The sequence below is a fragment of the Juglans microcarpa x Juglans regia genome, chromosome 5S, assembly GCF_004785595.1.
Source record: "Juglans microcarpa x Juglans regia isolate MS1-56 chromosome 5S, Jm3101_v1.0, whole genome shotgun sequence".
NCBI lineage: Eukaryota > Viridiplantae > Streptophyta > Magnoliopsida > Fagales > Juglandaceae > Juglans > Juglans microcarpa x Juglans regia.
Genome location: NC_054603.1, coordinates 16,741,834 through 16,769,460, shown reverse-complemented (window position 1 = coordinate 16,769,460; position 27,627 = coordinate 16,741,834). Strand labels below are relative to the sequence as shown.

Here is a 27,627-nt window from a genome sequence, read left to right as displayed (position 1 = left end):
CCAAGTAGCTAAGATTAAGGCTTTTCCTAGTTCCACTTATTCTAGAAGTCATCAGGCTACTTACTATGGTACGGTAAGGAAGCAAGAACATATTCGCCTCCTTCAAAATGGAGCTGCAATACCCCCCAGATTGTAGACGCGATTGTGTATAGGAAGGTGTTGAAGGAGACCTCCCAAGAAAAATCAGCTCTTATCAAGAAGTTGTCGGATAAGTAACAAAACTGCCAATAAATTATACCATGATTGCAAATTGTAAACTCAGCTCTGAGAAAAAGGTGACAACAGAACACTTCCTCCTAACACAGTTATGAAAGAAGGAAAAAGGCAAAAATTAAAATAGAATGGACTAGAATGGGGACGTCCGTAAAGAGATGATAACACCAGCCGGGCTGGTTATTGTAATCAATTTTGTAGGACAAATATTTTTCAGCAGAAACTTAAAAGTCAGCTGGCTGCAGATACTATCACTTGGCGAGTACTCTCACATCTAGCACATACACAATGCTGTATCACCACACATTCTTCTGACCAGAAATATGCCCGAATACCCACGAAATCACTCAAACATTTAGTATCCATTAATCTGAGGCCTTGGGGTCGGACCCATCAGCCGTGAGAAAGGCATTTGGTTCCGGCCAGGAAGGCTCCTTTGGCCTGAAAAGCGATCAGCTGCTTTCGGATCTGAGACTGACCTAGAGAATGCTTGGGCAAGCTCAACCGCTGAGGCCACTTTCCCATGCCGTGGACCACCAGAGTCCGGGGAGTCTGGTTTTGGCTGCTCAACCGGCTTGCGCCAAGTCTCTGGTGAAGGTGGCCTCTCAACCTGCTGCTGCTTCCTTTCAGTCTCTCTGTTATTTCTCCTGCTCTCATTACGCCAGGTCCTCTGCATATCAACTCTCTCAATCTCTTGCCGATGATCTTTCCTCTCATGTCTCTTTCCAATCCTTTGACCAAGGAGAGGATTCTCAGTTTTTTCACCGTAGTCAGCAGGACTTGGATTTGCTTTCCAATCCTTTCCTTTCATATCTCTTTCAATCTTGGGAACATTATGTTCCACCCTTCACAAAACAATAATAATTAATAGAGGAAAAAGACAGCAAAGCAAGGTAAATATGATAGAAGAAGAAAAGATGGAATACAGATTCACTACCTATCGAATTGTTGAACCAAATCATGGTTGTTGATGGTAACATCACCAATCCCTCGCTCCTTCAGAACCTGAGAACAGTATTAGCAATGCTGTCAAGCTGGGAATATGAAGCCACATAATAACTGGAAAGAAAGAGAACAATGCAAATAGACAGTAACCACAGAGACTAGTGAATAGTTGAAAGTGTGGAGAAAAAAGGGGAAGGGGATCAAGAGAAACAACAATTTTAGAACGCTGAAGTCACCATATGCCCTACACACACACACACACAGAGAAAGGCCATGCGTAAAAGCACAAAGAACAACTGATTTCATCTAATTAAAAACAGCAGCATGAAGACCTGACAAAGCAAATTTGTAACTGGCATTCGTAATTATATTAAACTCACCAGTTCTCGTGGGCGAGCACCACCAAACAACGCATTCCTGCATTAATCAGACTATTTGTATCAGTGGTATTAAAACGCCCAATGTTCAGTGAAAATAAAAGCACAAAAAAGAATTTGCATGCCATTTCTTTGAAACTAAGGACAGATGTAGCAATGTAAATTATACATCGATTACTTCTTAGGGAAGATTGATCAAAAAATGATTGTGGAAACTAGAAAGGTATATTCGGTTCTACCATGTTTCAAAATAAAGCACAACCAAACAACCATAACAGTAAAACATAAAAACTTCTTACTAGAAGTCACATTTTTTTTAAGAAAGTAGTTACAAGAATTGACTGGGTAGGCTATTTTGGTTTCGCCCTAGATTGGATGCCAAAATTTGCGATAAAATATACTATTGATGTTCTTGACTATTTAAGAAAATTGTATGTAATTGGTGGCAGACCAACATAGACACGAGTGTGTGCACTCTTTTTTTCTTTTTTTTATCTTACTAATGAAGAACACACTACTCAATGAATTCCAAGAACTTTATTTCTACATATTGTACCCATTTCATGGTTCTGACATTTTTACACTTCCAATTATTCAGTGAATTCCACGAAACTTTTATCATACATATCGAGTCATCAACTCAGAGTAGGTGTGACTAGACTAACCAAAAATGCAACTAAATTTAATAATAACGAACATGATTTACAACAAGGCAAATAACCATGTCACTACCTTTTATCATACTGATCTCATACCAGTCTATAAAACATCTAAATTTCAGATCCATATAATAAACCAATTTCTACAGTCAATCTCACATGCTCAAGATAATTTCCTTTCTATCCACTTTTTTATAACTTCAAAGGAAGAAAGAGTATTACCTTAATGTCAGAGATTACAATTGGAACAAATATACTTTGTGGGAATGGAATATTTACAGAGGATTGTCAAAACATAAAAGGGGAATTAGTAACCTTTTTTATAGGTAGAAGGGGAATTAGCAACCTTTTAAACAGGTAGATATAAAACTCGAACATCCATGATCTCACCCTCCAACTCTGACTTAATAAGTGATTCAAGAGTGACAATAAATCACACGCACGCACAAGCACGCATCTGTATGTATGTGCAGATATTTTTAGACATTTCATAATTTAATACACAAATTTATTGGTTCCATTGCGTTCACTGTATTACTTATTAAAAAAATACGCTGTGTATTATCAACAATTTCCACAGAAGGTGGTAAGATGATGTCTTGAGCAGTTATAGATGCACCACAAATTCCATACAGATTACTTCTCGATAAAATTTCTTTCAAATTCATTATAATTTCATGTACTGATTCTTCCCACTATGGTCAAATATTCATTTGGTATTTTCTTAGATTTTGCCCGTATGATATATGCTAATAATAGAACGGGAAGAGTACTTCTTTCAGTAAATCTCTCCACAGGCTTTAGATTGAGCCATGATAGCTGTAACCACCCAAGATCCATGATCATTATTTTAAAGAAAAGACAAAACGCTTATAGTCGATGACTACAAAAAATACAGGACCTTCATAAGATTTCCACCAGAAGGTTGAACTTCAACATTCTAATACATGAACCAAAACCCAAAGTATGAAATCAATGAAATGCTATTCTTCACCTATTGATCTACCTACAGCGCCAAAAACAAAGGCTTTTGATTCCAATATTTTTATGTTGTTATTGTTAAAATACTCCTAAGCCCAAAAGTGCAACTAAGTTGAGGGCATGTTTGGGTAATGAGATGAGATGAGAATTTTATGAATAGTAGTGAAATAGTTTGTGAATAGTAGTGAAATGTTTGAGTTAAGATGTTTTATTGGGTTTTGGGAAATGAGAGAAAAATGTTGAATAAAAAAATTATAAAGTTAAAAATGTGTTTGAATATAATTTATTAATATTATTTTTGTTTTGAAATTTGAAAAAGTTGTATTGTTTTTGTGTTTTATTTGGAAATTTGGAAAAGTTGTAATGATTAGGTAATGATTAGATGAAAAAGTTGAAGATTTAAAATTGAAAAGTGTTTTGTGTTTGAGCGATGTTTGGGAAAGAAATTATGAAAAGATTTTAGATGAGATGTTCTCAACTCATCTCACTTCCCAAACATAGCCTTAAATTGATGAGATTCCACCAACTCATCAGTCTCCCCCATGTAATGGTTAGAGGTGAGACTGGGAAGGGGAACCCACATTATGAGGCCAGCTACTGCCATTTGAACCATGTTATTATATTTTCTTTGTCAATTTTATCCAAGATCCAAAATCGTAAACGCATAATCTCTTAAAGGTGCATTCAAGTTTTGCTAATTAGCAACTCACCCTATAGCAATAGTAACTGATTGGCAATAGGACTAGCATATTACGTCATACAATAGTTCGGGCTATGCCTTCGCATTTTCAATTAAATATTTGATTACCCATTAAAATATGGGCAATATCCGAGCTCAACACTCAAGGTAATTTTTATTTTTTCTATATTTCAAGCCAGAAGATCAATTACATATACAGAATCTTGAAACATATGCCATCAAGATTTCTATACAGATGCTTAAAACATTTAACATCAAGATTTTGATACAGTAACTATCAAAACAAAGATTTCTATATAGAAACCAAAAGATGCACATTTAACATAGCATTGGTTTTTGTTGTCCACATATTTAATTAACAGATGTTTAAAACATACAATAATCAACTCCATGAAGAACTCTATGATGAGAAGATTGCAAATGTTGGGCTAAACAGATATTTTGACCCCTGATATTGTTGTATTTGTGATCTCAATCACAAACAAATAAAACATAAAAATAACAGAAAAAATGGAAGATTGATGCAAATGAAAAAATCCAAAATCAGTTACTGACCTATCTTTTTCAATATTTCCTTCCAATTGCTCGAGATGCTGTGACTGAGACTTTATATTCAATTTGGGACGCTCCATAGCCTGCAGCACACTCTCGGTGATTGCCATGCTAAGTTTTGCAGGATTCACATTTCCAGAAACTTCAAAAGCTTCAGCATGACCAGTGTCACTCGCTCGTCGATGCCCCTATAATCCACAGCATAAAAGGAATTAAGTGCATGGAATGCAAATTGTGCTTTACGTTAATTTTCTTAATATGTTTATCAAACCCTCGTAGTTTTGCAAATACCTGTACATGGTCAATAGCAGGTTGTTCCGAACTTTTTAATGGCTTCGTTCTGGGAAGCAATTTCAACTTAGGTCGCTCTGATGGTTCTAAATGCACTGGGGGCTGCAACTCAGATCCACCAAGTCTTCCATCATTTCGAGCAACTGGAGTCCTATCCATATGAATTGTGGGGTTCCACTCTTTTACATCTGAATAAATAGGAGCCACAGCAATTTCGTATTCTGGAAACTCCTTCCTAGTAACAAGAACCCCATCCTCAATATTCAGGCCTCGTTCAACCTGCCTCACCAATGTTGCATCATGATAATCTCTTCCACCCATAACATCAACCATATTGTAGCTACTATTACCGTAACTATTGGACTGAAAGACACTCTCCATTTTGGGTGACATCACATCTTCAACATCTGCCTGAAAATTAAGCGAAAGCTTTGATTTCCATCGACCTGAAGATACCTTTTCAAGTGCGCTGGCGCTAGCCAACTTTGAGACAGCAGTTGTTCCAGACCAGGCAGATTGTTGCACCGGTTCATTAACCCGCACCACCTCCTTCCTTGCTGCCCACGCATTAGGATAACCTCCACCAACTCCCAGCCCACTATTCCCACCTAAGTTCTGGGAATTAACCCCACCACAAGTCACCTCGCTAACCTTAGCCGCATAGGCATTTACTGCCCCACTTGCAGCTAACCCCTGCTGACCCACTAAACTCCCACCCGACCCATACTCGGGCTTCAGCTCAACACGGGCCCCAGGGACCCGAATGCTCTCATCGCTGATAGTCCGACGAGGGGCCGAAACACCATCGAGGGGTTTTCGCTCATCCTCATCAAAGTTCCGGCCAATGCAGGCAGTATCAGTGAGAAAAGGAGTCTTATCATCGAAATGCCGTGTCGCAGGTGAGGTGTGCGGCCGAGACCAGTTTTCGGGCCTCCCAATTGGGTTTCCCCATGAGTTTGGGCGGTCTTGACCCGAGCGATCCGACGGCCTCACAGTTCTAAATACGAAAAAAACGAAAAATCAATTCAGAAAACAAAGGAGATATACGAACGGATACAGAGGTTCTTGTTTGCGAGATTCTATACGAGCTCAATCGTAACTAGGGTTTGAAATCAAATCAAAAGCTCGCTTATATGAATTGACAATGAAAAATAGAAGAGGAGATTAAACTTAAAACAATTATATCGAAGAGCAAACAATATATACAAAAGAAAAGGCTTAGAAGATAAGGGGCTAAAAGGTACTTACACACCAGGTGCAGAAGGGAGAGGGAGATCAGAGGGAATTGAGCCGCCATGGAAATCCTTGAGAGTCATGGTGTTCCCACTCACTTTCTTCTTCGACATTTCTCCCTCTCCCTCTCCCTCTCCCTCAACCTCCCTCTCTCACTCTCTGTCTATGTGTAACTTCAATTTCTTCTTTCTTCTGCTTCCGCCCGATGCTTTGGAGATTTGAGGCAGCGTATAGCGATAGCGAGAGAGACGGTTTGCCTCCTGCTCACGGAACTTGATTCTCTTTTTCTCTCTCTCTCGATCGATCAATCTGGAGCTCTAGGACCTTCGCTTGTTACCGGTTTCGCCTGTACGGTTTGTCTGGTTTTATTAATTAGATGAAGACGCGTACCTCAGCCTTCAGGTCCGGACCAAACCCCTGGGGGCTTGTTTGGAAATTATAGAAATTCTCAAATTTTCAAAATTTATGGTAATTTAATTTTTAAGCATCATTTAAATATAAATTATTTTTAAATTTTAAATTTTTAAAATTTTCATTTAGTTATTATCTAATCATTATTAAAAATAAAAATAAAAATTATATTCAAAAATTATATTCAAACAAATTTTTAACTTAATAATATTTTTATTCAACTTTTTCTCAATCGTTTTTCAAAACCTAATAAAATATATTCACTCAAATTATTCCATTCTTACTCACAAGATTTATTAATGATTTTTTACTCATACGATACAAATTTATGAGCTACTCCTATCCACAAGTAGGTGGGTAGAATACATATTACTCATCCACATATTTTATTTGACATGATTTGATTTATAAAATTTAAATTTATAGACTTTTTTGACAAACTAGATTTTCTTTTCATATTAATAATATATAGTGTGTATTGTACCGATTTATGTATAAAATCTCTCAAAAGATTTTCTATTTGAAAGTCAATGTGCAAACCCTTTATTTATTTATTTTTTTTTTTTTTTTTTTTTTTTTTTTTTTTTGGGAAGGAACATTAGAATCTTTATTCATAACAAAGCTCTTGTAACAGAGCAGCAATATAATGAGGTATTTCATGTACATCAAAAATGGAATCAGCAATATTTCAAGCTTCCCTAGCCAAAGCATGTGCAATCACATTAGAAGTTCTTCTAATGTGAGTAGTTGTCCATTGTTGCCAAAACAGTCCTTGCATCAGAAATGAATAAACTGGAACTATCACATCCTTGAGTCCCATTTTTTTATACCATTCACAACATTAAGAGCATCCCCTTCCAAGATAATCCGTTGAAAACCAAGATGAAGCCCAAATTTAGAAGCATGGAAAGTAGCCAACGATTCAACAAGGAGAGGGTCTGGTAGCAGTGATTGTTTCATCCTCATGGCTGCCAAAACCTGTCCCTCACAGTCCCTTGCTACAACTCCAAGACCAACCAAACATTGTTGAGAATCTACTGATGCATCCCAATTAATATTGACTATGCCTCGAGGTGGTGGCACCCAAGGAGATAGAACAGCATCTGCTCTAGGAACTTTGATTTGTTAGACTTGATTATTGGTCTTTATATCCATAAGTCTTTGACCTACTTGATTGAACAATGCTAAGGGAGTAGTGAACTAGTTCTCAAACACCACTACATTTCTTCTTTTCCACAATTTCCACATAATAACAACAATCTCCTTAAGCTCCCCTTCCTCCATTTTATCAAACAGATGAAACAACAATTTTTTGAAGCACTAATCTGCAATCTTGCTTTTATGCAATCTCTTGAAGCTGCAAACCCACACATCTCTTACAGCAACATAGGACCATAAAGCATGCTCAACAAGTTCCTCAGACTGGTCACAAATTGGGCACATGGGATTATCAACAACCTTTCTTTGATATAACTTGAGCTTTGTAGGTAAACCCTCATGACATGCCTTCCACAAAAAAACTTTCTCAACATTAGACAACTTTAGGGGCCACAATGCACTCCACTTATCCTGATTAGACCTATTAACAGAAAAATGAGCTTACTTACTCTCCTTGAGGTCAATTTGCATGTGATAAGCTGATCTCACAGTGAAGATCCCATTCTTTGTACATTTCCAAATCTGTTTATCTCCACTTCCACATTGGTTCAGGTATCCTGGTGATCATATCAGCTTCATCCTGGTTGAAAATTTGTCTAATAAGTTTATCCTTCCACTGACATGTGGTCTCATCAATGAGGTCTAAGACTAGAGCATCTTCAGGGAGAATTGAACATCTACTTTGAATCTTGAAAGAAATTTTTGGAAGCCATCTATCAGACCAGATCCTTATGCCCTTGCCATTCTACCCTACAAATTAAACCTTCCTGAAGAATTGGTCTATCTAGCAGGAAACTTCTCCATAGATCGGATGGGTTCCTTTCTAGGTTTGCAGTCAAGAATTCACCTGTATTGAAATACTTTGAAGCTAATACTTGAGATGCCAAAGAAGAGGGATTCTGCACTAACCTCCAAGTTTGCTTGGTCAACATAGCCATATTGAACTGCTCCAAGTCTCGAAATCCCAAACCTCCCATAGCCTTTCTTTTTCCCAATTGATGCTTTAGAATCCATTGAATCTTCCTCTCATCTGCTTTCTGTCCCCACCAATAGGCTAGCATCACTCTATTAATCTCATGCAAGATGCCTTTAGGGATTTTGAAAACCCCCAAGCTATAAGTAGGTATTGCTTGAATGATAGATTTAATTAAAATTTATTTCCCAACCTAAGAAAGAAACTTCAATTTCCAGTTTGAAAGTCTTACCCTCACTCTATCTAGAATGCCATTAAAAGAGGCAATTCGAGATCTACCCACCATGGCAGGAAGGTCAATGTACTTTTCATATGATTTAATAACTTCCACCCCATCAATCCTAATCAGAATGTTCTTCACCTCTGCCCTCGTATTCTTGCTAAAACATATTGAAGTTTTGTCATTGTTAGCCCTTTGACCAGAAGCCATTTCATAGGTGGATAGAAGTCTTTGTAACCTGCTCCATTTAATAGAGTTGGCCTTGCAAAATATCAAGCTGTCATCAGAAAAGAAAACGTGATTAACATGTGAAACTGTCCTCTTGCTAATGGAATGCCAGAAATGTACCCTGTAGACTCAGCATGATTCAAGATGGAACTTAGGGCCTCAGAAGGAATGAAATTCAGTTGAGGGCTTCCATTAATAAGAAGTGAGTATGAGCCAGTTGATACACACTTCATAATGCATTCAATCCATCTTCTATCTAAACTCATTTTTATCATAACAGCTTCCAAGAATGACCATTCAACTCTATCATAAGTTTTACTCATGTCAAACTTCAAAGCCAAATATCCACTCTTTCCCTTGATCCTATTCTTCATTGTGTGCAAGAGTTCATAAGCCACTATGAAATTATCAGTAATTAATCGCCCAGGAATGAAGGCACTTTGAGATGAGGAGATGATAGATGACAAAATGCATTGAAGTCTATTAGCCAACACCTTAGCTATAATCTTGTAATGGACATTACAAAGACTAATAGGCCCTGAACTCAATTACTTTAGAAGGCTTAGAAACTTTTGGAATCAGAGCCATGAAAGTTTTCTTGATTGAACCATCCCAAGAGTTGGATTTGAAAGCCTCCATCATTACTGCACACACTCCTTTACCCACTATGTGCCAATGTTATTGATAGAAGATGGCTGGAAAACCATCTGGTCCAGCAGAAACAAGACCATTCATCTAAAACACAGAATCCTCAATCTCCTTAACATTAATATCTTTAGTTAAAGAAGCATTCATAGTTGATGTCACACACTGCTCCATGCTTGATAAACAATGTTGATTAGAAGTTGTAAATAAATCTTGGAAGAAAACTTGGAACTCAGCAGTAATTTCAGCAGGAGATTGAAGTACCCTTCCATCCTCACTGACAATGGTCTTAATGAAATTAGTTTTTCTTCTCTGACTTGCACATTTATGAAAAAAGGCTTGTATTTCTATCTCCCTCCTTAAGCCACTGTTGTTTAGCCCTTTGTTTCCAGTTCTGGTCTTCTTCTTCAAGCATCTTATTAACATCTTGTTTAAGCACCCTTCATTTAATTGTCTACTTGTTTGTCTTTTTATAATTCATATCATCCAAATCCTCTTTTCTTTCATATCTTTAATATTTTTAAAAAAAAAAATACATTAAAAAAACATATCATTAATCACTAAGTAAAAAAATACAAAAAATAAACCAAAAAAAAAATTGCAGGGATCCATGTCGGACCCAACTATCATTAGTTCTATCATTTTCCTTCTTTGATATAATGATTCATCACGGCTACATTCTTATTTCTTTGATTTATAGAGGAATACTGAATTTTTTTTATTGGTTTTTCAGCCATATGATACTTTTGTCCAAGTCACATTTATATAATGATCCATGTCAGACCCATCTCTCATCTTGAGTCACAAGTCGAGAGAATATTTATTGGTTTCTTTTTAGACTGTTAGTTGACCTATATGATTGAACGTGAAGTATTGTTCTTATCAATTAAAGAGAATACGTTGTATTTTATATAGTTAATTATATACTATATTTATTTATAGTTTACCATATTTATTATGTTCTCAAAATGTGCATAAATATTTTGTATAATTGTTTTTATAGAAGATATTTAACGTAATTTTTTTTTTATAGAAACAGACTTTATTTCATTCAATAAACCAAAGTTACAGATGTGACTTATCAATATAAGGAAAATCCAGACTATAAGCTGTTAGCTTGACTGAGTATACAAAGGAATCACAAGATCCCGAGTCTACAGCAATGAGAAAACAGATTTGTAAATAACAGAATTTTGAATTTTGAACTAGTTTGTTAGTTTGTTAAGATAAGTTTATTGCTTATCCTTGTACATTTGAATTCCATCTGTAACTGCAGCACGATAGTGCTTTATAAATATACATATCTTCAAGTGAGTAAGGTATTGAAACCTACTCCATCATAATTCTTGTTTTATCTCACATGGTATCAGCCAGTAGCACGGCTCACGCCTGATCCTTTCCTTTCTCAACACTTCCGTAACCTTAAATTTTTTTTTCATAATGTCTTCCAGTTAAAGCAATACTTCAAATATGCCTCACTCAAATGTAAACATTCATGCCACTTCTCAACCTGTTACTGAAAAGTTAACTGGTACCAATTTTATGGCATGGAGTATGCAGTTCATGGCCTTCCTTAATAGCCATGATCTTATTGGCCATGTTGATGGCACCATCACGGCTCCTGCAGAAATCACACAGGATGCCCCCAATCCAGCTTATACAATATGGTTCCGGAAGGACAATTGTGTCAAAAGCTGGATTCTTGCTTCTATTTCAGAGAAATTAGTTGCTTCTCTGTATGGAACTAAGACTGCTAAGCAAGCTTGGGATTCTCTCCAAATCCGCTTTGCTTCAGCTTCCAGGTCACGGGTTGCTTTGCTCAAGAGACAGCTTCAAACACTCTCTCAAGGTAATAAAACCTGCACTGCTTATATTGATGAAGCTAAAGCCCTTGCTGATCAATTGGCAGCAGCTGGCAAACCCATGGATGATCAAGACCTTATTGCTCACTTACTGGGAGGACTCAAGGTAAGTTACACTCCATTCATTACCTCATACACTCTTGCTACTCGAGATAATGATCTTACCTTGGAAGACTTTCAAGCTGAACTACTCAGCTTTGAGGCTCTCTTAGACAGTCACCAGCAAACCTCTCAAGATACTCACTATGCTTTTGCTGCAAACAAGTCAAAAGTACCAACCTTTCATAAAAAATTTCAAAAGCCAGGTCTGTCCAATAATTCCAGACAGCCTCGAGCTCCAGCTACATTCAACAGTTGTGGTTCCAGTTCTGTTCCTCAGCAATACTCTCGGTCACAAAATACTTCATTCCAAAGGCCTACTTGCCAAATTTGTGGTAAGATAAATCATATAGCACTTGATTGCTATGAAAGGTTCAATTATGCATTTCAAGGTCGAATTCCCCCTGCTGAACTTGCTGCCATGGCTATGAAACCAACGCTACACTTGACGATCAAATATAGTATGCTGACAGTGGGGCTAATGCACACATAACCAGTAATGCAGAAAATCTTACTACTCAGCATCCCTTCGAAGGCATAGACATGATCACAGTTGGCAATGGCACAGGCTTATCAATTCAAAATACTGGACATACTTCTCTTCTGCTTGACAAACATTCCTTTCAATTAAATAACATTTTGCATTGTCCAGATGCATCTGTTAATCTCTTATCAATCAACAAATTTTGTGTGGACAATGATTGTTATTTTGTTCTTACTGGTTGCCATTTCTTTGTCAAACAGAATCAAACCAACAAGATCCTATTCCACGGTCAAGCTAAGAATGGTCTATATCCTCTACCTGGCAACAAGAGCTTCTCCAATAAGATGCATTGCTTTGCAGCTAGGCTAGGCATAAAAACAAATAAAGATGGTTGGCATAGTCGACTAGGCCACCCCTCTGATCTTGTCTTACATAATTTATTTAAATCTGGACATCTACCTAGTCATGAAGAATCCTTCAACAAGTCTACCTTTTGTAACTCGTGTCCTCTAGGAAAGGCAAAACAAGTTCCATATGACAGGTCTACACGACAAACAAATGGTCCCTTAATTCTTGTACACTCTGATGTTTGGGTATCTCCCATAACCTCAGCAGGTGGTAGTCGTTATTATGTCCTTTTTATTGATGATTTTTCCCGATTCACATGGTTATATCCCATGGCTAATAAATCTGATGTATTTCATATTTTCAAACAATATAAAGCTCTTGTTGAAAATTACTTTTCTTGCAAGATCAAACAGTTTCAAACAGATAATGGTGGGGAATATCTCTCCAATGAATTTAAATTCTTCCTAAGCACAAATGGTATTTTACACCGTCTCACTTGTCCGTATTCTTCTCCCCAAAACGGTATAGCCGAAAGAAAACATCGCCACATCAGAGAAATGGGATTAACCCTTCTTGCCCAATCATGTTTACCCAACACATATTGGCCTGATTCATTCCTAACAGCAGTTTATTTAATTAACAGACTGCCAACAAAAGTTCTCAACAATCTATCTCCCTTTTACATACTCCATAAATCTGTTCCAAGATACAGTGAAATGCGTGTCTTTGGATGCAGTTGTTACCCATTGCTTACACCATATGAAAAACATAAGCTCTGTTTCAAAAGTAAAAGATGTGTTTTTCTCGGATATTCGGGTCAACAAAAAGGGTATCGATGTTTAGACTTATCTACTGGTAGAGTTTACATCTCTCGCAATGTCATCTTTGACGAGGCCTCTTTTCCAGCAGCTGATATGGTGCCAAACTCAACCAGACGTGAATTTGATACTGCTGGTAAGGTTCTCACCTTCCCAACTTCTATTCAATTATCAATTCTTCCAGATATTCCGCAGCAATCTGCATCATTTCCTTCATGTCATGGTAGCCCCTTGTCTTTTCCAAACACAGAACCCACTACTCATATCACCATCAATCCTGCTTCCTCATCTCCAAATTTGCCTCCTGCTCCTCCTCCTCATCCAAGTATTCAACCAGAATCCACTACACCAAATTTCTCTCCATCTCCGCCAATTGACCAACCTCTCAACTTGCCTCCACCTCCAACAATTCCACAAATTGTTACCCGTTCGAAAACTGGAAATCTTAAGCCCAAACAGTTTCCAGGATTTCAGACTTTTTACTCCACTCGACATCCCCTTCGTGTATTGTCCACCTTTTATCATGAAAATGAACCAAGCTGCTACACGCAAGCTGTGTCTGTTTCTGCAAGGAGGGATGCTATGGGTCGTGAGTTTGATGCCTTAATGGCCAATGGTACTTGGTCCCTATGTCCACGACCAGATCATCAACCTGTGGTTCGAAATAAATGGGTATACAAGATTAAAAGAAAACAAGATGGCAGCATAGAGAGGTACAAGGCACGTTTGGTGGCCAAAGGGTTTGATCAACGTGATGGAGTAGATTACCATGAGACTTTTTCGCCAGTAATTAAACCCTCTACAATTCGTTTAATTCTGGCACTAGCTGTTAATTTTCACTGACCCATTCATCAGCTTGATGTATCTAATGCTTTCTTGCATGGCATATTGGATGAGGAGGTATTCATGGAGCAACCAAAAGGATTTATTGATCAAACTCAACCTGATTTTGTTTGCAGGTTACATAAATCTTTATATGGGTTAAAACAAGCTCCACGAGCTTGGTTTCGAAGACTCTCTCAACAACTGACTAACTATGGTTTTCTAGAGTCATCAGTTGATACATCTCTTTTTATTTATACCAAGCATGGATTACAAATATTTATTCTTGTCTACGTAGATGACATCATTGTCACAGGATCATCTCAACAGGCCATTCATCACTTCATTGCTCAGCTTGGCACCTGCTTTCAACTTAAAGACCTTGGGAATTTGAATTACTTCTTAGGTGTGCAAGCATGTCGTGATTCCAATGGTCTTCACTTACGACAAAGTAAATATATCACTGATCTCTTGCATAGGACAAACATGGCTGGAGCAAAACCATTGTCCTCTCCTACAGTTTCTGGAAAGAAATTGACAGCTCACGATGGATTACTACTCAAGGATCCAAGCCAATACAGAATGGCAGTTGGAGCACTTCAGTATTGCACGATTTCAAGACCTGATATTTCTTATATTGTTAATCAATTATGTCAGTTCATGCATTGCCCACGAGAAGGCCACTGGACAACACTCAAACGTGTTCTAAGATACCTCAAGGGGACAGTCGATTATGGCCTTTACTACTCACCATCAAGGATCGAATTAAATGCTTATTGTGATTCGGATTGGGCAGGCAATCCAGATGATAGACGCAGCAGCAGTGGATATGGAATTTTTTGGGCAACAACTTAGTTTCTTGGAGTGCTAAGAAGCAAAGTGTGGTCTCCCGTTCCAGTACAGAAGCGGAATACAGGTCTCTTGCACTAGTTACTGCTGAACTCTATTGGATGAGAATGTTATTCAAAGAGCTAAACATTGTTCTAGCCAAATGTCCACTGATTCGATGTGACAATATAGGAGCAATTGCACTGGCTTCCAATCCAGTCTTCCATGCTAGAACAAAACATATTGAAGTGGACTATCACTTTGTGAGGGAAAAAGTGGTAAATAAAGATATTCAAGTCTGTCACGTTTCAACAGAAGATCAAATAGCAGATATATTTACTAAGGGACACACTGCTTTACGGTTTAAATTTCTCAGGTCCAAACTGATGATCTGCTTGCTGCCCATCAGTTTGCAGGGGGGTGTTAGCTTGACTGAGTATACAAAGGAATCACAAGATCCCGAGTCTACAGCAATGAGAAAACAGATTTGTAAATAACAGAGTTTTGAATTTTGAACTAGTTTGTTAGTTTGTTAAAATAAGTTTATTGCTTATCCTTGTACATTTAAATTCCATCTGTAACTGCAGCACGATAGTGCTTTATAAATATACATATCTTCAAGTGAGTAAGGTATTGAAACCTACTCCATCATAATTCTTGTTTTATCTCACATAAGCCAACCTACGCATCTACTCTGGGGCACCCCCGCACACAAATTCCTTTATGGCGAACATTGTCTTAACTTCTAAAAACTCTCTCCTAACAGAGAAAGCGTTATGTAAAAACAAAACTACACGACCCCTCTTCCAAAGAAGAGAAGCACTCGCCCCCTCCATCCTCCCAGGGAGGAGGAGTATGGGACTCTGATGCTATGGACACCAAGTCCAATAGTCTATTTCTTTTTTATTAATTACAAAAAACAAAAATAACAGAAAGAAACGCATTAAAAAAAATACAGAAACACAAAAATATATAAAAACTCTCTGCCACCGCCGCTCGCCAAGAGCACTGGCGTGTGAGCCCAGACAGCATGCCCACCTCAAGCATTGGCTTCATGAGCCCAGACAGCACGAACACCTAGCTTTCGCACAAACAGCAGCCTCCACTGCATAGGCGACTCCTACGCATGAGTACCGGCCGCACGACCACTAACCATAGCATCACTCGCCCCCCTCAACCAGCTTTTGCCCCAGATTGAATCTGATCCAAGAGGCTCGACACCTCACTCAGGTAATGGGAAAACACTAAGAAAAATACTACAAAAAAATGGACGTACAGCACACAAAGATTTGGCAGTGGCGCTTGCAAGACACACACCACTCTAGAAGGAAGACCGACAGTCGATCTTGGAAGTCCCGAAGTCAGAGGTCCCATAAAAGCTGAGCATTGCGTTGACAGAAGGCTCCTCCGTGGCGCGTGAGGGCTACGTGCCTACGAGCTCCAAGGCTTCAAACCGCGCGTGTGGGCTACACCCCACTCCATTTGGCGCTGCATTTGGTGGTCTTGAAGATTAGCGGCTGGGCAGCATCCAGGTGGGGATTGTGTTGGCTAATGGAGACGTTAGAAGGTCTCGAACGAGGATTCTCCCTTATTTCGCCTGAAAAACACAAAAACAAAACTAAAACACTACATAGGAAAAGAAATCGAATAGAGGAGAAGGAAGGAGGGAGGGGGGAAGGAGCCAAAGCTCCCACCCCCTCTAGCTGGATCTGGTGTTTGAGGGAGTTTAGAGAGAAGGGATAGGGTTTTGGGTTTTAGAGAGAGATTGAGAAAAAAAATATATATTTAATGTAATTAATTATCTATATTTAGTTGTGTGTTTTATTACAAGATATGCGATATATATATATATATATACTAGTAGTAATGAAACGTCCAAGGGACGTTTGCCCAGTGGAGAGGAAAAAATACATAACTGCATTATAAAAAAAATTATATTTTCTTAACTATATATAAATAGTTAAGAAATATAAATAACATAACTGCATCATAAAAAAATTATATTTTCTTAACTATATATAGATAGTTAAGAATTACGAATAACATAACTGCATCATAAGAAATTATAAATAACACAACTGCAACAACCATAGTAAAATATATGCAAAAGAAGTTTGATATAAGTTTACAAAATGTAGTTTGATTTAAATTCTAAAGAGGAAGTAAAGTTCATATCACAACTATATTAATCAGCCCTTTTCTTTTTCTTCTGCAAAATTAATTGATAAGGTATTAAAATTCTTATGGCGTTGTTGGTTCATTTGGTCTATATCTGCACGAAGTTCGATTATCCATTCTTTTTCTGAGATTTCTTTGGCCATATTTTTCAAGAATGGCAAATGCTCCTATATAAAAAAAAAAAAAAAATTATTATAAAAATTATGTTTTAATTTATAATTCTATTATTTCAATTGAAAGAGTTAAAAAAATGTAATATTATGTTACCTTGCCAATATGATTCATAAAATGAATTGCTAAATAACTCAACGTTTTTTCTGCGATTTCACCAAACACTATCGCAGCTAGTTGTCATGTACCATCATCAACTTCAACATATGTTTGGCAACTATTATCAACAAAAATGTAGTTATCTGTTAGAATGTCTAGAAAATATATGTTAAATTTTTTAAATCTTTTAAGTGAGTGACATAAACTAAAGGTTTAAAAAAAAGTGCATATCATGGTTGTGCAATGCTGATATGTTTACAATGGTAACATGAAAATTTTTCATTGTAATCATAGCCTGTTCCTTTGTTACATCAGATGCAAGACATGTAAAAGAAGATTTTCCAGAGATCAAGTACATTTATCTTGCCTTTCATCCAAAATTTTAGTTTCTATATGATATTTATAACAGGTATTAAAATGATTGTGTTGTAATAATCAATAATTAGAAAATCATTGTTAAGAATATAATTTTTCTATTGTAGGTTGTGAAGCCTTGAGTAGTTCTACAACATTAGAAATGTTCGTTATTTTTCGGACAAGATGAGCAGTGGCAAATGTGTGTGTTGGATCCAAAAATTTTATAATCACATCTTCAAGCAAGAAATCATTGAGTGTTGCCCTGCAAAAATTTAAAAGAAATTAAAAATAAATAATAACTTTTGAAAATATAGCATAATTATATGTTGAAAACAAAAATTAATAAAAGTTTGTTTTAAAATTAAATGAAAAGAAGAAAACATGTATTACCATTCTTGCAATGATGCTGCACTAGGAATATTAGGATTTATTGTAAACATACATGTTGGTTGAGATGACAAAGAGAGTTCTAAGTTAAAACAATGTGTTAGATGTGGTATGAACATTTTATATAAAACAAAAATATAAAATTCTGAATTTTTCAATAATACTATTATAAAAAATGACTTTCAATCACCTGCCAAAAATGATTGGTTTAGTTCCAATAATTTTTTAAATTTCTTGACATTCAGCATCAACAAACCGACCCCACAAAGTCAAGCACACAAGGCTTAAGCTACAAAATTAAAACAAGAGTAAACAATAATTTGATGTCAATAGATGGAATTAGAAAAAATTATTATTGAAAATGCAATAAAATAAATACATAATTTAAAGAATATATTTACCTTTGATCAACCACATATATTTCTTGCAAGATTTTGGAACCATTTGCTGTCTTCACTTCTCTAATTGGCTTAATATATAATGCAATTGGCAACAAATTTAATAAATCATGTTTATAGTTTTTAATTTGTTAATAAATGTAGTTATGAAAGGATTTAAAATTTTTGAATAAATATTTACCTATCTTTGCAATGGAATCTTTATAATTGTGAAGTTCACTAAATGGAACAATATCATAAACTAGCGGCTGCAATGCTTCTTCACCATTTGCAATTTCTTCAATTATTGTCCTTGAATTTAAGATCCGTTGGTATTGATGAGTTTCGATTTTATACTTAGGATCGAACGGCTTCACATAAACATTACTGATATAATATGACTGGAATACATGCAAAGTGTCATCACTTGAATCAATATCTTTGTCAAACATGGTTGCTTATAGTCGATTGCCCTGCAAAATATTAAAATAATATATTTCCAGCACAAATTAATATATACTTATCATTATTAAGAAAAGATTTTATATCATTAAATATATATAGATATAATTTTTTGTAAATTTACAAGACAACAAGTTGCAAACCCACAACATGCAAAATTGAAGAGAAAAGTTTCGAAAAAAAAAAAAAAATCAAAAACTCCACAATATCCAAACCCACAACATGCAAATCTGAAGAGAAAAGTTTCTTTTTTCACAAAAAATACCAAAAACCCATAGCATGCACAAACCCATGTAAAATCTGAAAAACCCATGTAAAATCCCCAAACAAACGGCACCCAAAAAAAAAATAATAAAATCCAACAAATCCATGTAAAATTCCAAACTAACGGCACAAAAAAAATTGAAAAAAAAAAAAAAAAAAAACCAGAGAGAGAGCGTCGCTTTCGAAGATAAAAGCCAGAGAGAGAATTCGTGAGAAGACGACGCAAAGATGCACAGAGAGAGAAGACGCAAAGATGCACAGAGAGAGAAGACGCAAAGATGCACAAAGAAGAGAGATCGTCGCTTTCGGAAATAAAAGGCAGAGAGAGAAGCCATTTCGGAAATAAAAGCTAGAGAGAGAAGACACAAAGACAATAAAACAAATCTCGGGAAGGAAAAAACCAAAAGACCAAAACACCCTCAAATACCAAAATATCCTTATTTAAACAGACACAAAACGCAGAAGAACAAAAAGGAGAAAGCACACAAAAAATGGATCACAACACAGAGGACAACAAAAAGCATTGTTCAAGGCTATCCCCACTTATTATATATAGTATAGATATACACACACACAAAGCTATTTTATAAATTTAGTTAATTACGTATTAATAATATAACATTAGTATTATGTATCAATTTTTTACTTTTATTATAAATTGTAGCCTATTGATATAATCATAAATAAAGGGGATATGAATGTACATTTCCTTGTTGTATAAATAATACAAATCATAACGTAAGTTGATAAGTCATTAAGTTGATAATATTTTTCTTTAGTTAAGAAATCATATCATTAATCTCATACAGATTATGGTTTTCGTTATACTAGACAAATGATAATTCATGTTGTAATTTATAACTATTACTTATGACTTATAGTTGCATACTATTATATTTTTATATTGTAATATATGTACATAACGTATCTATAAATATATATTATATTATAACATATTTTTTTTTTTATCAAAACTATTTGGGTGAATAGTTAAATTGTAAAATTTAAGATCTTTTTACGTCAATCAAAAGATAAGAATAAATTTTTTTTTTTTAATAAATAAATAAAAACCCAAGCTTGAGCTCAAACCCAAACAAGCGACTTGAGCTTGACTCCTTCGTTATTTTCACTCGAGCTCGAATCGAGTTTAAACAATATTAGTGGTTAGTGAGCTGAGTTTAAACAAGGATATTTAACTTTATTCGAGTTCGAACAAGTAAATACGCTAATTGAGCTCAAGTACCCTTGTTTGAGTTCAACCGGATTCAATTTGTTTGCAGCCCTAGTTAGGGGTGTAAGACAATTGCCTCGGACAGGAAAAACCAACTAGACCGATAGTCTTATTGGTCGATCTCGAGGTGTGAATTTTTTTTTTTAACTAGATAGGACCGAAATCAACCGAATATATATTTTTTAAATATTATATATATAATATATTATTTTACATAATAGTTATACAAGTTAAATTATGTAATTTTCATCTAATGGATCACCATCGATCATATATATAATGAAATTACTTAATAAAATGTTAAATACATCACTTAATATTAATTTAATTAATTTTTTGTATTAATTTTTCTGTAATAAAAAAAATAAAAAGAAAAAAAATGTTCATGGAACGAATATGACTTATAGCTAAAAAAAATGTTCATGGAACGAATATGACTAATAGCTAACAGTCTAGTCCAGCAAAATTGATGGACCGAAATCTTCAATCCATGACCTCTCCAAACCAGACCGAACTGATTACACAGTTGGTATAAAGTAAACTGCAAAACGCTACCATTGATGTGGCGAAACACGAAGAGCAAGAAAAACCAGTTCTTATCAAGATCGCCCGTGATCATCAACAACAGTCTAGAATACAGCTGTAAGAGAAGTAACAACACTATCAATACCATGAATGCAAATTGTAAACTCAACCTGGAGGGACCTCGTCTCTCAGACAAAAGGGCAACAACAGAACAATTCCTCGTAATATAGTTGTGAAAGGAGGAAAACGCAAAAAGATTAGACTAGAACGAGGAAACTATGTATAGAGATGATGGCACCAGCCAGGCTGGTTGTTGTAATCAATTTTGTAGGACAATTGTTTTCCTTGGAAAGAATCAGCAGCAGATACTTTCACATCTACACAATGTATCCCCACACATTCTTCTGACCACAGATGTGCCCAATTGCACGCGAAATCACTCAAACATTCAGTAACCATTAATCTGAGGCCTTGGGGTCGGACCCATCAGGCGTGAGAAAGGCATTTGAGTGCGGTCAGGATGGCCCCTTTGCCCGGAAAAGTGATCAGCTGTTTTTGGATCTGAGACTGACCTAGAGAATGCTTGGGCAAGCTCAACGGCTGAGGCCACTTTTCCATGGCGTGGACCACTGGAGTCGGGGGAGTCTGGTTTTACCTGCTCTACAGGCTTGCGCCAAGTCTCTGGTGAAGGTGGCCTCTCAACCTGCTGCTGATTCCTTTCAGTCTCTCTGCTATTCCTCCGGTTCTCATTACGCCAGTTCCTCCTTTGCACTTCAACTCTCTCAGTGTCTTGCCGATGATCTTTCCTCTCATATCTCTTTCCAATCCTTTGATCAAGGAGAGGACTCTCAGTTTTTTCACTGTACTCAGCAGGAATTGGATTCTCCTTCCAATCCTTTCCTCTCATGTCTCTTTCAGTCCTGGGAACATTATGCTCAGTTCTTCACAAAACAAAAATAATTAATTTAGTGAAAATGTTATCTAGAAACAACAAAACAAAGTAAATATGATAGAAGAACAAAACATAGATTAGAGATTCACTACCTATCGAATTGTTGAACCAAGTCATGGTTGTTGATCGCAACATCACCAACCCCTCGCTCCTTCAGAACCTGAGAAGCAGATTAGCAATGCTGTTGAGCTGGGAATATGAATCCACTGAATAATACGAAAGAAACTGAACAATCTAAATAGACGATGCCCATGCAGACTAGTAAATTGTCCAATGTGTGGAGGAAAAGGGGAACAAGTGAAACAACAATTCTAAAATTCTGAAGTCACCATATACCCCAGAGAGAGACATGCCAGGAGTAAAAGCACAAAGAACAGATGATTACATCTAATTTATCAAAAGCAGCATGAAATTTGTAACTGGCATTCAAAATTCAAAATTGTTTAATAAATTCAAAATTATATAAAAAAACTCACCAGTTCTCGTGGACGAGCACCACCAAACAACGCGTTCCTGCATCACTTAGACTATTTGTTTCAGTAGCATTAAATGACCAAGTATTCAGTGAAAACAAAAGCACAGAAAAGAAATTACATACCATTTCTTCGGAACTAAGGACAGATTTAGCAACTTAAATGGTACATCAATTACTTCTTATGGAAGATTGACTAAAGAATGATTGTCGAAATCTAAACTAAATTCTACCATGTTTCAAAATACAGCCCAACCAAACAACCATAACAGCAAGACATGAAAACTTCTTCCCAGAGGTCAGGAAATTAATTTTTTATTTTTTTATATAAAGTAGTTACAAGAATTGACTGGGTAGGATAATTTGGTTTCACCAGATTGAATGCCAAAATTAGAGGTAAAACGTACTAAGGTAAGCTTTTTCCAATATTAGTCAAGGATGCCATTGATGTTCTTGAATATTTATGAAAAATGTAAGTAAAACTGAGCAGCAGGCCAATATAGACACAAATATATGCACTCTTTGTTTATCTTACCAATGCAGAGCACACTATTCAATGAATTCCAAGAACTTTTATTATATATATTATATCCATTTCATGGTTCTGGCATTTTTAGATGCTTCCAATTATTTTATTTTATAAGTAAGATGCTTCCAATTTCTCAGCGAATTCCATGAACTTTAATCATACATATTGAGTCATATCAACTCAAAGTAGTTGTAACAAGACTAACCAATACTGCAACTAAATTGGATACAAATGAACATGATTTTTTACAACTAAAGGCAAATAACCAAGTCACTACTCTTAATCATTCCAATCTCATACCAGTCCACCATTTTTATTGGTAAATAAGATCTCATACCTGTCTATTAGACAACTAAATTTCAATTCCATAGAATAAGCCAATTTCTACAGTCAATCTCACATTCTTAAGATAATTTCCTTTCAATCTGCTATTAAGATAACTTCAAAGGAACAAAGAGCATTACCTTAATGTCAGAGATAACAATTGGAACAACTATACTTTGTGGGAATGGAATATTTACAAAATGAAGACTGTCAACACATATAAGGGGAATTAGCAACCTTCCAAATAGGTAGATACAAAACTCAAGCATCCATGACCTCACCCTCCAACTCTTAGTTAATGAGTGATTTGGGAGTCATAATATCATGATCTAACGCGCGCATAAGATGGGCGTGCGCCGTGCACACAAACACCCACAACACATATATCTGTCTCTGTGTAAAGATATTTTTGGACACTTTTAGCAAATCTCTCCACAAGCTTCAAATTGAGCCATGATAGCTGTAGCCACCCAACGATCAGTGATCAATGTTTTAAAACAAAGACCAAAACACTTATAATCGATGATTTCAAAGAATACAGGACCTTCATCAGATTTCCACCAGGGGATTGAAATTCAATATTCAAGTAACCAAAACCCAAAGTATGATGTCAATGAAATGCTACTCTCCACCTATTTATGTACCTACAGAGCCAAATTAAAGGCTTTTGATTCAAATATTGTTATGTTGTGGTTGTTAAAATGCTCCTAATCCCAAAAGTGCAACTAAGTTGACTAAATTGATGAGATTCCCTCAACCTTTGTAGCCATGCTATAACTCTCCCCCATTAAGCTGGAACAGTTTGAAGTTCAACCCAGTAAGTGGTTGGAGGTGAGACTCAGGAAGGGGAACAAACATTATTAGGCCAGCTACTGCCATTTGAACCATGTGCTATTCTTTTTCTTTTTCTCTTTATCCAAGAGAGAACCAAAATGGTAGAATACATGGTCTCTTAAAAGTATAAAACAAGTGCGTTCATAATTTGTTAATTAACATGTCACTCCACTGCAATGGTAACTGACTAGCAATAGGACCACTCACATATTACATTATTTCAAAGCTATAAATTCTGTATATCAAATATAAATTCCGCATAAATGTTTTGTGTACTTGGGCCACGTCGTAAAATCATTTATTACATGGGCAAGATCTCAGCTCAAGACTCAAGGTCATTTTTATTTTCTCTAATTTCAAACCCCTAGGTGTTGGCTCAAGTGGTAAAGGCCATGATCTTGGTGGTATGATCCCTCCAAGGTCTAAGGTTCGAATTTTCTTGGGTGCAAACAATCTCTAGGGGCCATCGGGGGATTTTTCCCTTGAATTACTTGAGGTGCACTTGCGGAAAACTCCTTACCGAGGGCCTATGCATCCCTAGGATTAGTCGGGACGATGTTCTCAAACACCCGGTCCCAATAAAATAAAATTCTCTAATTTCAAGCCAGGAGGCTACACATACCGAATTCCAAAACATACACTATCAAGATCTCAAATAAAGAAACTAAAAGATACACATTTAACTTAGCATCAATTTGTGTTGTCACATGTTTAATTTACATATGTTTAAAACATACAAACATCAACTCCATGCACAACTCTATGCTCAGAAGATTGCTAATGGTGGGCCATACAGATCTTTTGACCCTTAATAACGTTGTATTTGTGATCTTAATCACAAGCATATCAAATATAAAAATAATCTCAGAAAGGGAAAATTAATTAAAAAGGAAAAAGCAAAAATCAGTTACTGACCTATCTTTTTCAATACTTCCTTCCAATTGCTCAAGAGGCTGCAACCGAGACTTTAAACTCAATTTGGGATGCTCCACAGCTTGTGGCACACTCTCATGGATTGCCATGCTAAGTTTTGCAGGATACATATTTCCATACACTTCAAAAGCTTCAGCATGACCAGTTTCACTCACTCGTTGACACCCCTATAATCCACAAACATAAAAGGAATTAAGTACATGGACTGTGCTATTCATTCATTTTCTCAATATGGTTATCAAACCGTCATAATCTTATAAATACCTGTCTATGATCGATATCAGATTTTTCTGAACTTTCTAATGGCTTTGTTCTGGGAAGCAATTTCAACTTAGGTCGCTCTGATGGTTCTAAAGGCACTTGGGGTTGCAATTCAGATCCACTAAGTCTTCCATCATCATGAGCAAGTGGAGTCCTATCTGTATGAATTGCAGCGTTCCACTCTTTTACATTTGAATACTTGGGACCCACAGCCATTTCATATCTCGGCAACTCCTTACTAGCAGCTCGAACCCCATCCTCAATATGCAGACCCCTTTCAACCTGCCTCGCTAAGGTTGTGTCCTGATAATCTCTTCCACCCAAAACATCAACCCTCTCGTAGCTACTACTACCATAACTGTTGGACTGAAAGACGGTCTCAATTTCGGGTGACATCAAATCCTCAACATCAGCCTGAAAATGAATCGCATGCTTTGACTGCCATCGACCTGAAGACACCTTTTCAAGTGCACTGGCGCGAGCCAACTTCAAGACAGCTGTTGGTCCAGACCAGGCAGATTGTTGCACCGGTTCATTAACCCCCACCATCTCCTTCCTTGCTGCCCACGCATTGGGATAACCTCCACCAACTGCCAGCCCACTATTCCCACCTAAGTTCTGTGAATTAACACCAACATGAGTCACCTCATTAACCTTAGCCGCATAGGCATTCACCACCCCACTCGGAGCCAACCCCTGCCAACCCACTAAACTGCCACTTGACCCATACTCGGGCTTCAGCTCAACACGGGATGCAGGGACCTGAATGCTCTCATCGCTGATAGTCCGACGAGGGGCCGAAACCCCATCAAGGGGTTTTCGCTCATCCTCATCAAAGTTCCGGCCAATGCGGGCAGTATGAGTGAGAAAAGGAGTCTTATCATCGAAAGGCCTCGTCGCAGGAGAGGAGTGTGGCCGAGACCAGTTATCAGGTCTCCCAATTGGGTTTCCCCATGAGTTTGGGCGGTCTTGACCCGAGCGATCCGACGGCTTCACAGTTCTATTGAGGAGAATAAAGAACGAGAAACCCATTCAGAAAAGAAAAGGAAATATAACTAGGCTTTGTACGAGCAGATACAGGGGTTCTTGAAAGCGGGATTCTGCACCAGCTCAATCGTAACTAGGTTTTGAAATCAAATCAAAAGGTCGCCACTATGAATTGAAAAATTAATGACAGAGGAGAATATTAAAATGAAAACGATTATATCGAAGAGCAAATAATAGTTACAAAAGAAAAAGTTTAGAAGAGAAGGGGGTAAAAGGTACTTACACTCCGGGTGCAGAAGGGAGAGGAAGATCGGAGGGAATTGAACCGCCATGGAAATCCTTGAGAGTCATGGTGTTCCCACTCGCTTTCTTCTTCGACATTTCTCCTCTCCCTCACCCTCACCCTCAACCTCCCTCCCTCCTTCTCTCTCTCTCTCTCTCTCTCTCTCTCTCTCTCTCTCTCTGTATTCGTAACTTCAATTTCTTCTGTCTTCTGCTTCTTCTTCCGCCCGATGCTACGGAGATTTGAGGCAGCGTTGAGCAAGAGCGAGAAAGAGAGAGGGCAGGGGGAGGAAGAGAAGGTTTGCCTCCTGCTCACGGACCTCGATTTCCTTGCTGCTTCCCTTTCTCTCTCGATCAATCTGAAGATATAGGACCTTCGATTGCTTCCGTTTCGCCAGTGAATTTTTCACGACTTTGGCACGCCTTTTACCGAATTTATACATTTTTTTTTTTCCTTGTTTTTCACTTTTTGAATTGGAAAAGGAAAATGATACCATCCAGCATGGTTTTGCTCCCTCTTCGCTCATGTATTTTTTTTTTTTTATAATCTTTTTTATTAAAGAATTAACTAGGTGTATTTTTTATAAATATTTTAAAAAAATAAAAAAATATATATAATTTATACTGAAGAACGCCCTATTTATATGATTTATCGCTGGGCGGCATGGTGGCAACATCCTATTAAATTTTATATGACTTACTAATAATGGTTGAGTTCGTTAGAGGGTTGCGAGTAGCTATACCTTTCGAGAAAATAGTTGTGTATGCCTCTTTAAGGCTGCGTTTGGATGTTGAACTGAGTTGAGTTGATAAAATATTATTATAATATTATTTTTTAATATTATTATTATTTTAAGATTTGAAAAAATTATAATAATGAGTTGAGATAGATTTAACTTCCTAACGAATCCATTATACAACTTTAGTTTGAGTTAATTTTATTAAAGAATAATGCTTTTATTTTTTAATAAATTAAAGAATAATACGAGATATAGTTTCATATACTCTTTTTAAAAAGAGTAAATTCCACCACTAAAAAATAATTTTTTTCATATATTTCAAATTTATTTAAATTTTTAAAAAAAACCGTACAGAGTTGACCAACTCTAAAATTATAAATATTATTTCTCTTTTATTTAATAAACTTGCATCACG

At 36.6% G+C, this 27,627-nt stretch overlaps 1 protein-coding gene across 4 annotated transcripts; it reads right to left on the bottom strand.

Moving 5' to 3' along the window:
- Positions 1 to 213: 213 nt before the first annotated feature.
- Positions 214 to 26,947, bottom strand: LOC121268677. Of its 4 annotated transcripts, XM_041173016.1 has the most exons (7): positions 26,594 to 26,928; positions 5,967 to 6,103; positions 4,719 to 5,715; positions 4,431 to 4,615; positions 1,539 to 1,575; positions 1,151 to 1,218; positions 214 to 1,058 (listed from the first exon to the last, which is right to left on the bottom strand). In XM_041173016.1, exons 2-7 carry the CDS (start codon positions 6,062 to 6,064, stop codon positions 569 to 571), a joined length of 1,875 nt encoding a protein of 624 aa, XP_041028950.1. In that variant the 5' UTR covers positions 6,065 to 6,103; positions 26,594 to 26,928; the 3' UTR covers positions 214 to 568. The 4 variants fall into 4 exon arrangements, with proteins under 4 accessions (XP_041028950.1, XP_041028951.1, XP_041028949.1 ...); XM_041173017.1 differs by lacking the exon at positions 5,967 to 6,103 and having other exon boundaries at positions 26,474 to 26,930; XM_041173015.1 differs by lacking the exon at positions 26,594 to 26,928 and having other exon boundaries at positions 5,967 to 6,339.
- Between the last annotated feature and the right edge of the window lie 680 nt (positions 26,948 to 27,627).

What these genes read in the sequence shown, in the direction of transcription:
- LOC121268677 (XM_041173014.1), bottom strand. Translation starts at nt 26,571, where the DNA reads ATGTCGAAGAAGAAAGCGAGTGGGAACACCATGACTCTCAAGGATTTC. An exon ending in GGAAGTATTGAAAAAGATAG is followed by an intron (nt 22,364 to 24,924) that starts GTCAGTAACTGA and finishes TAAGTGATGCAG; the next exon opens with GAACGCGTTGTTTGGTGGTG. An exon ending in TTGGTTCAACAATTCGATAG is followed by an intron (nt 21,840 to 21,942) that starts GTAGTGAATCTC and finishes TGTTTTGTGAAG; the next exon opens with AACTGAGCATAATGTTCCCA.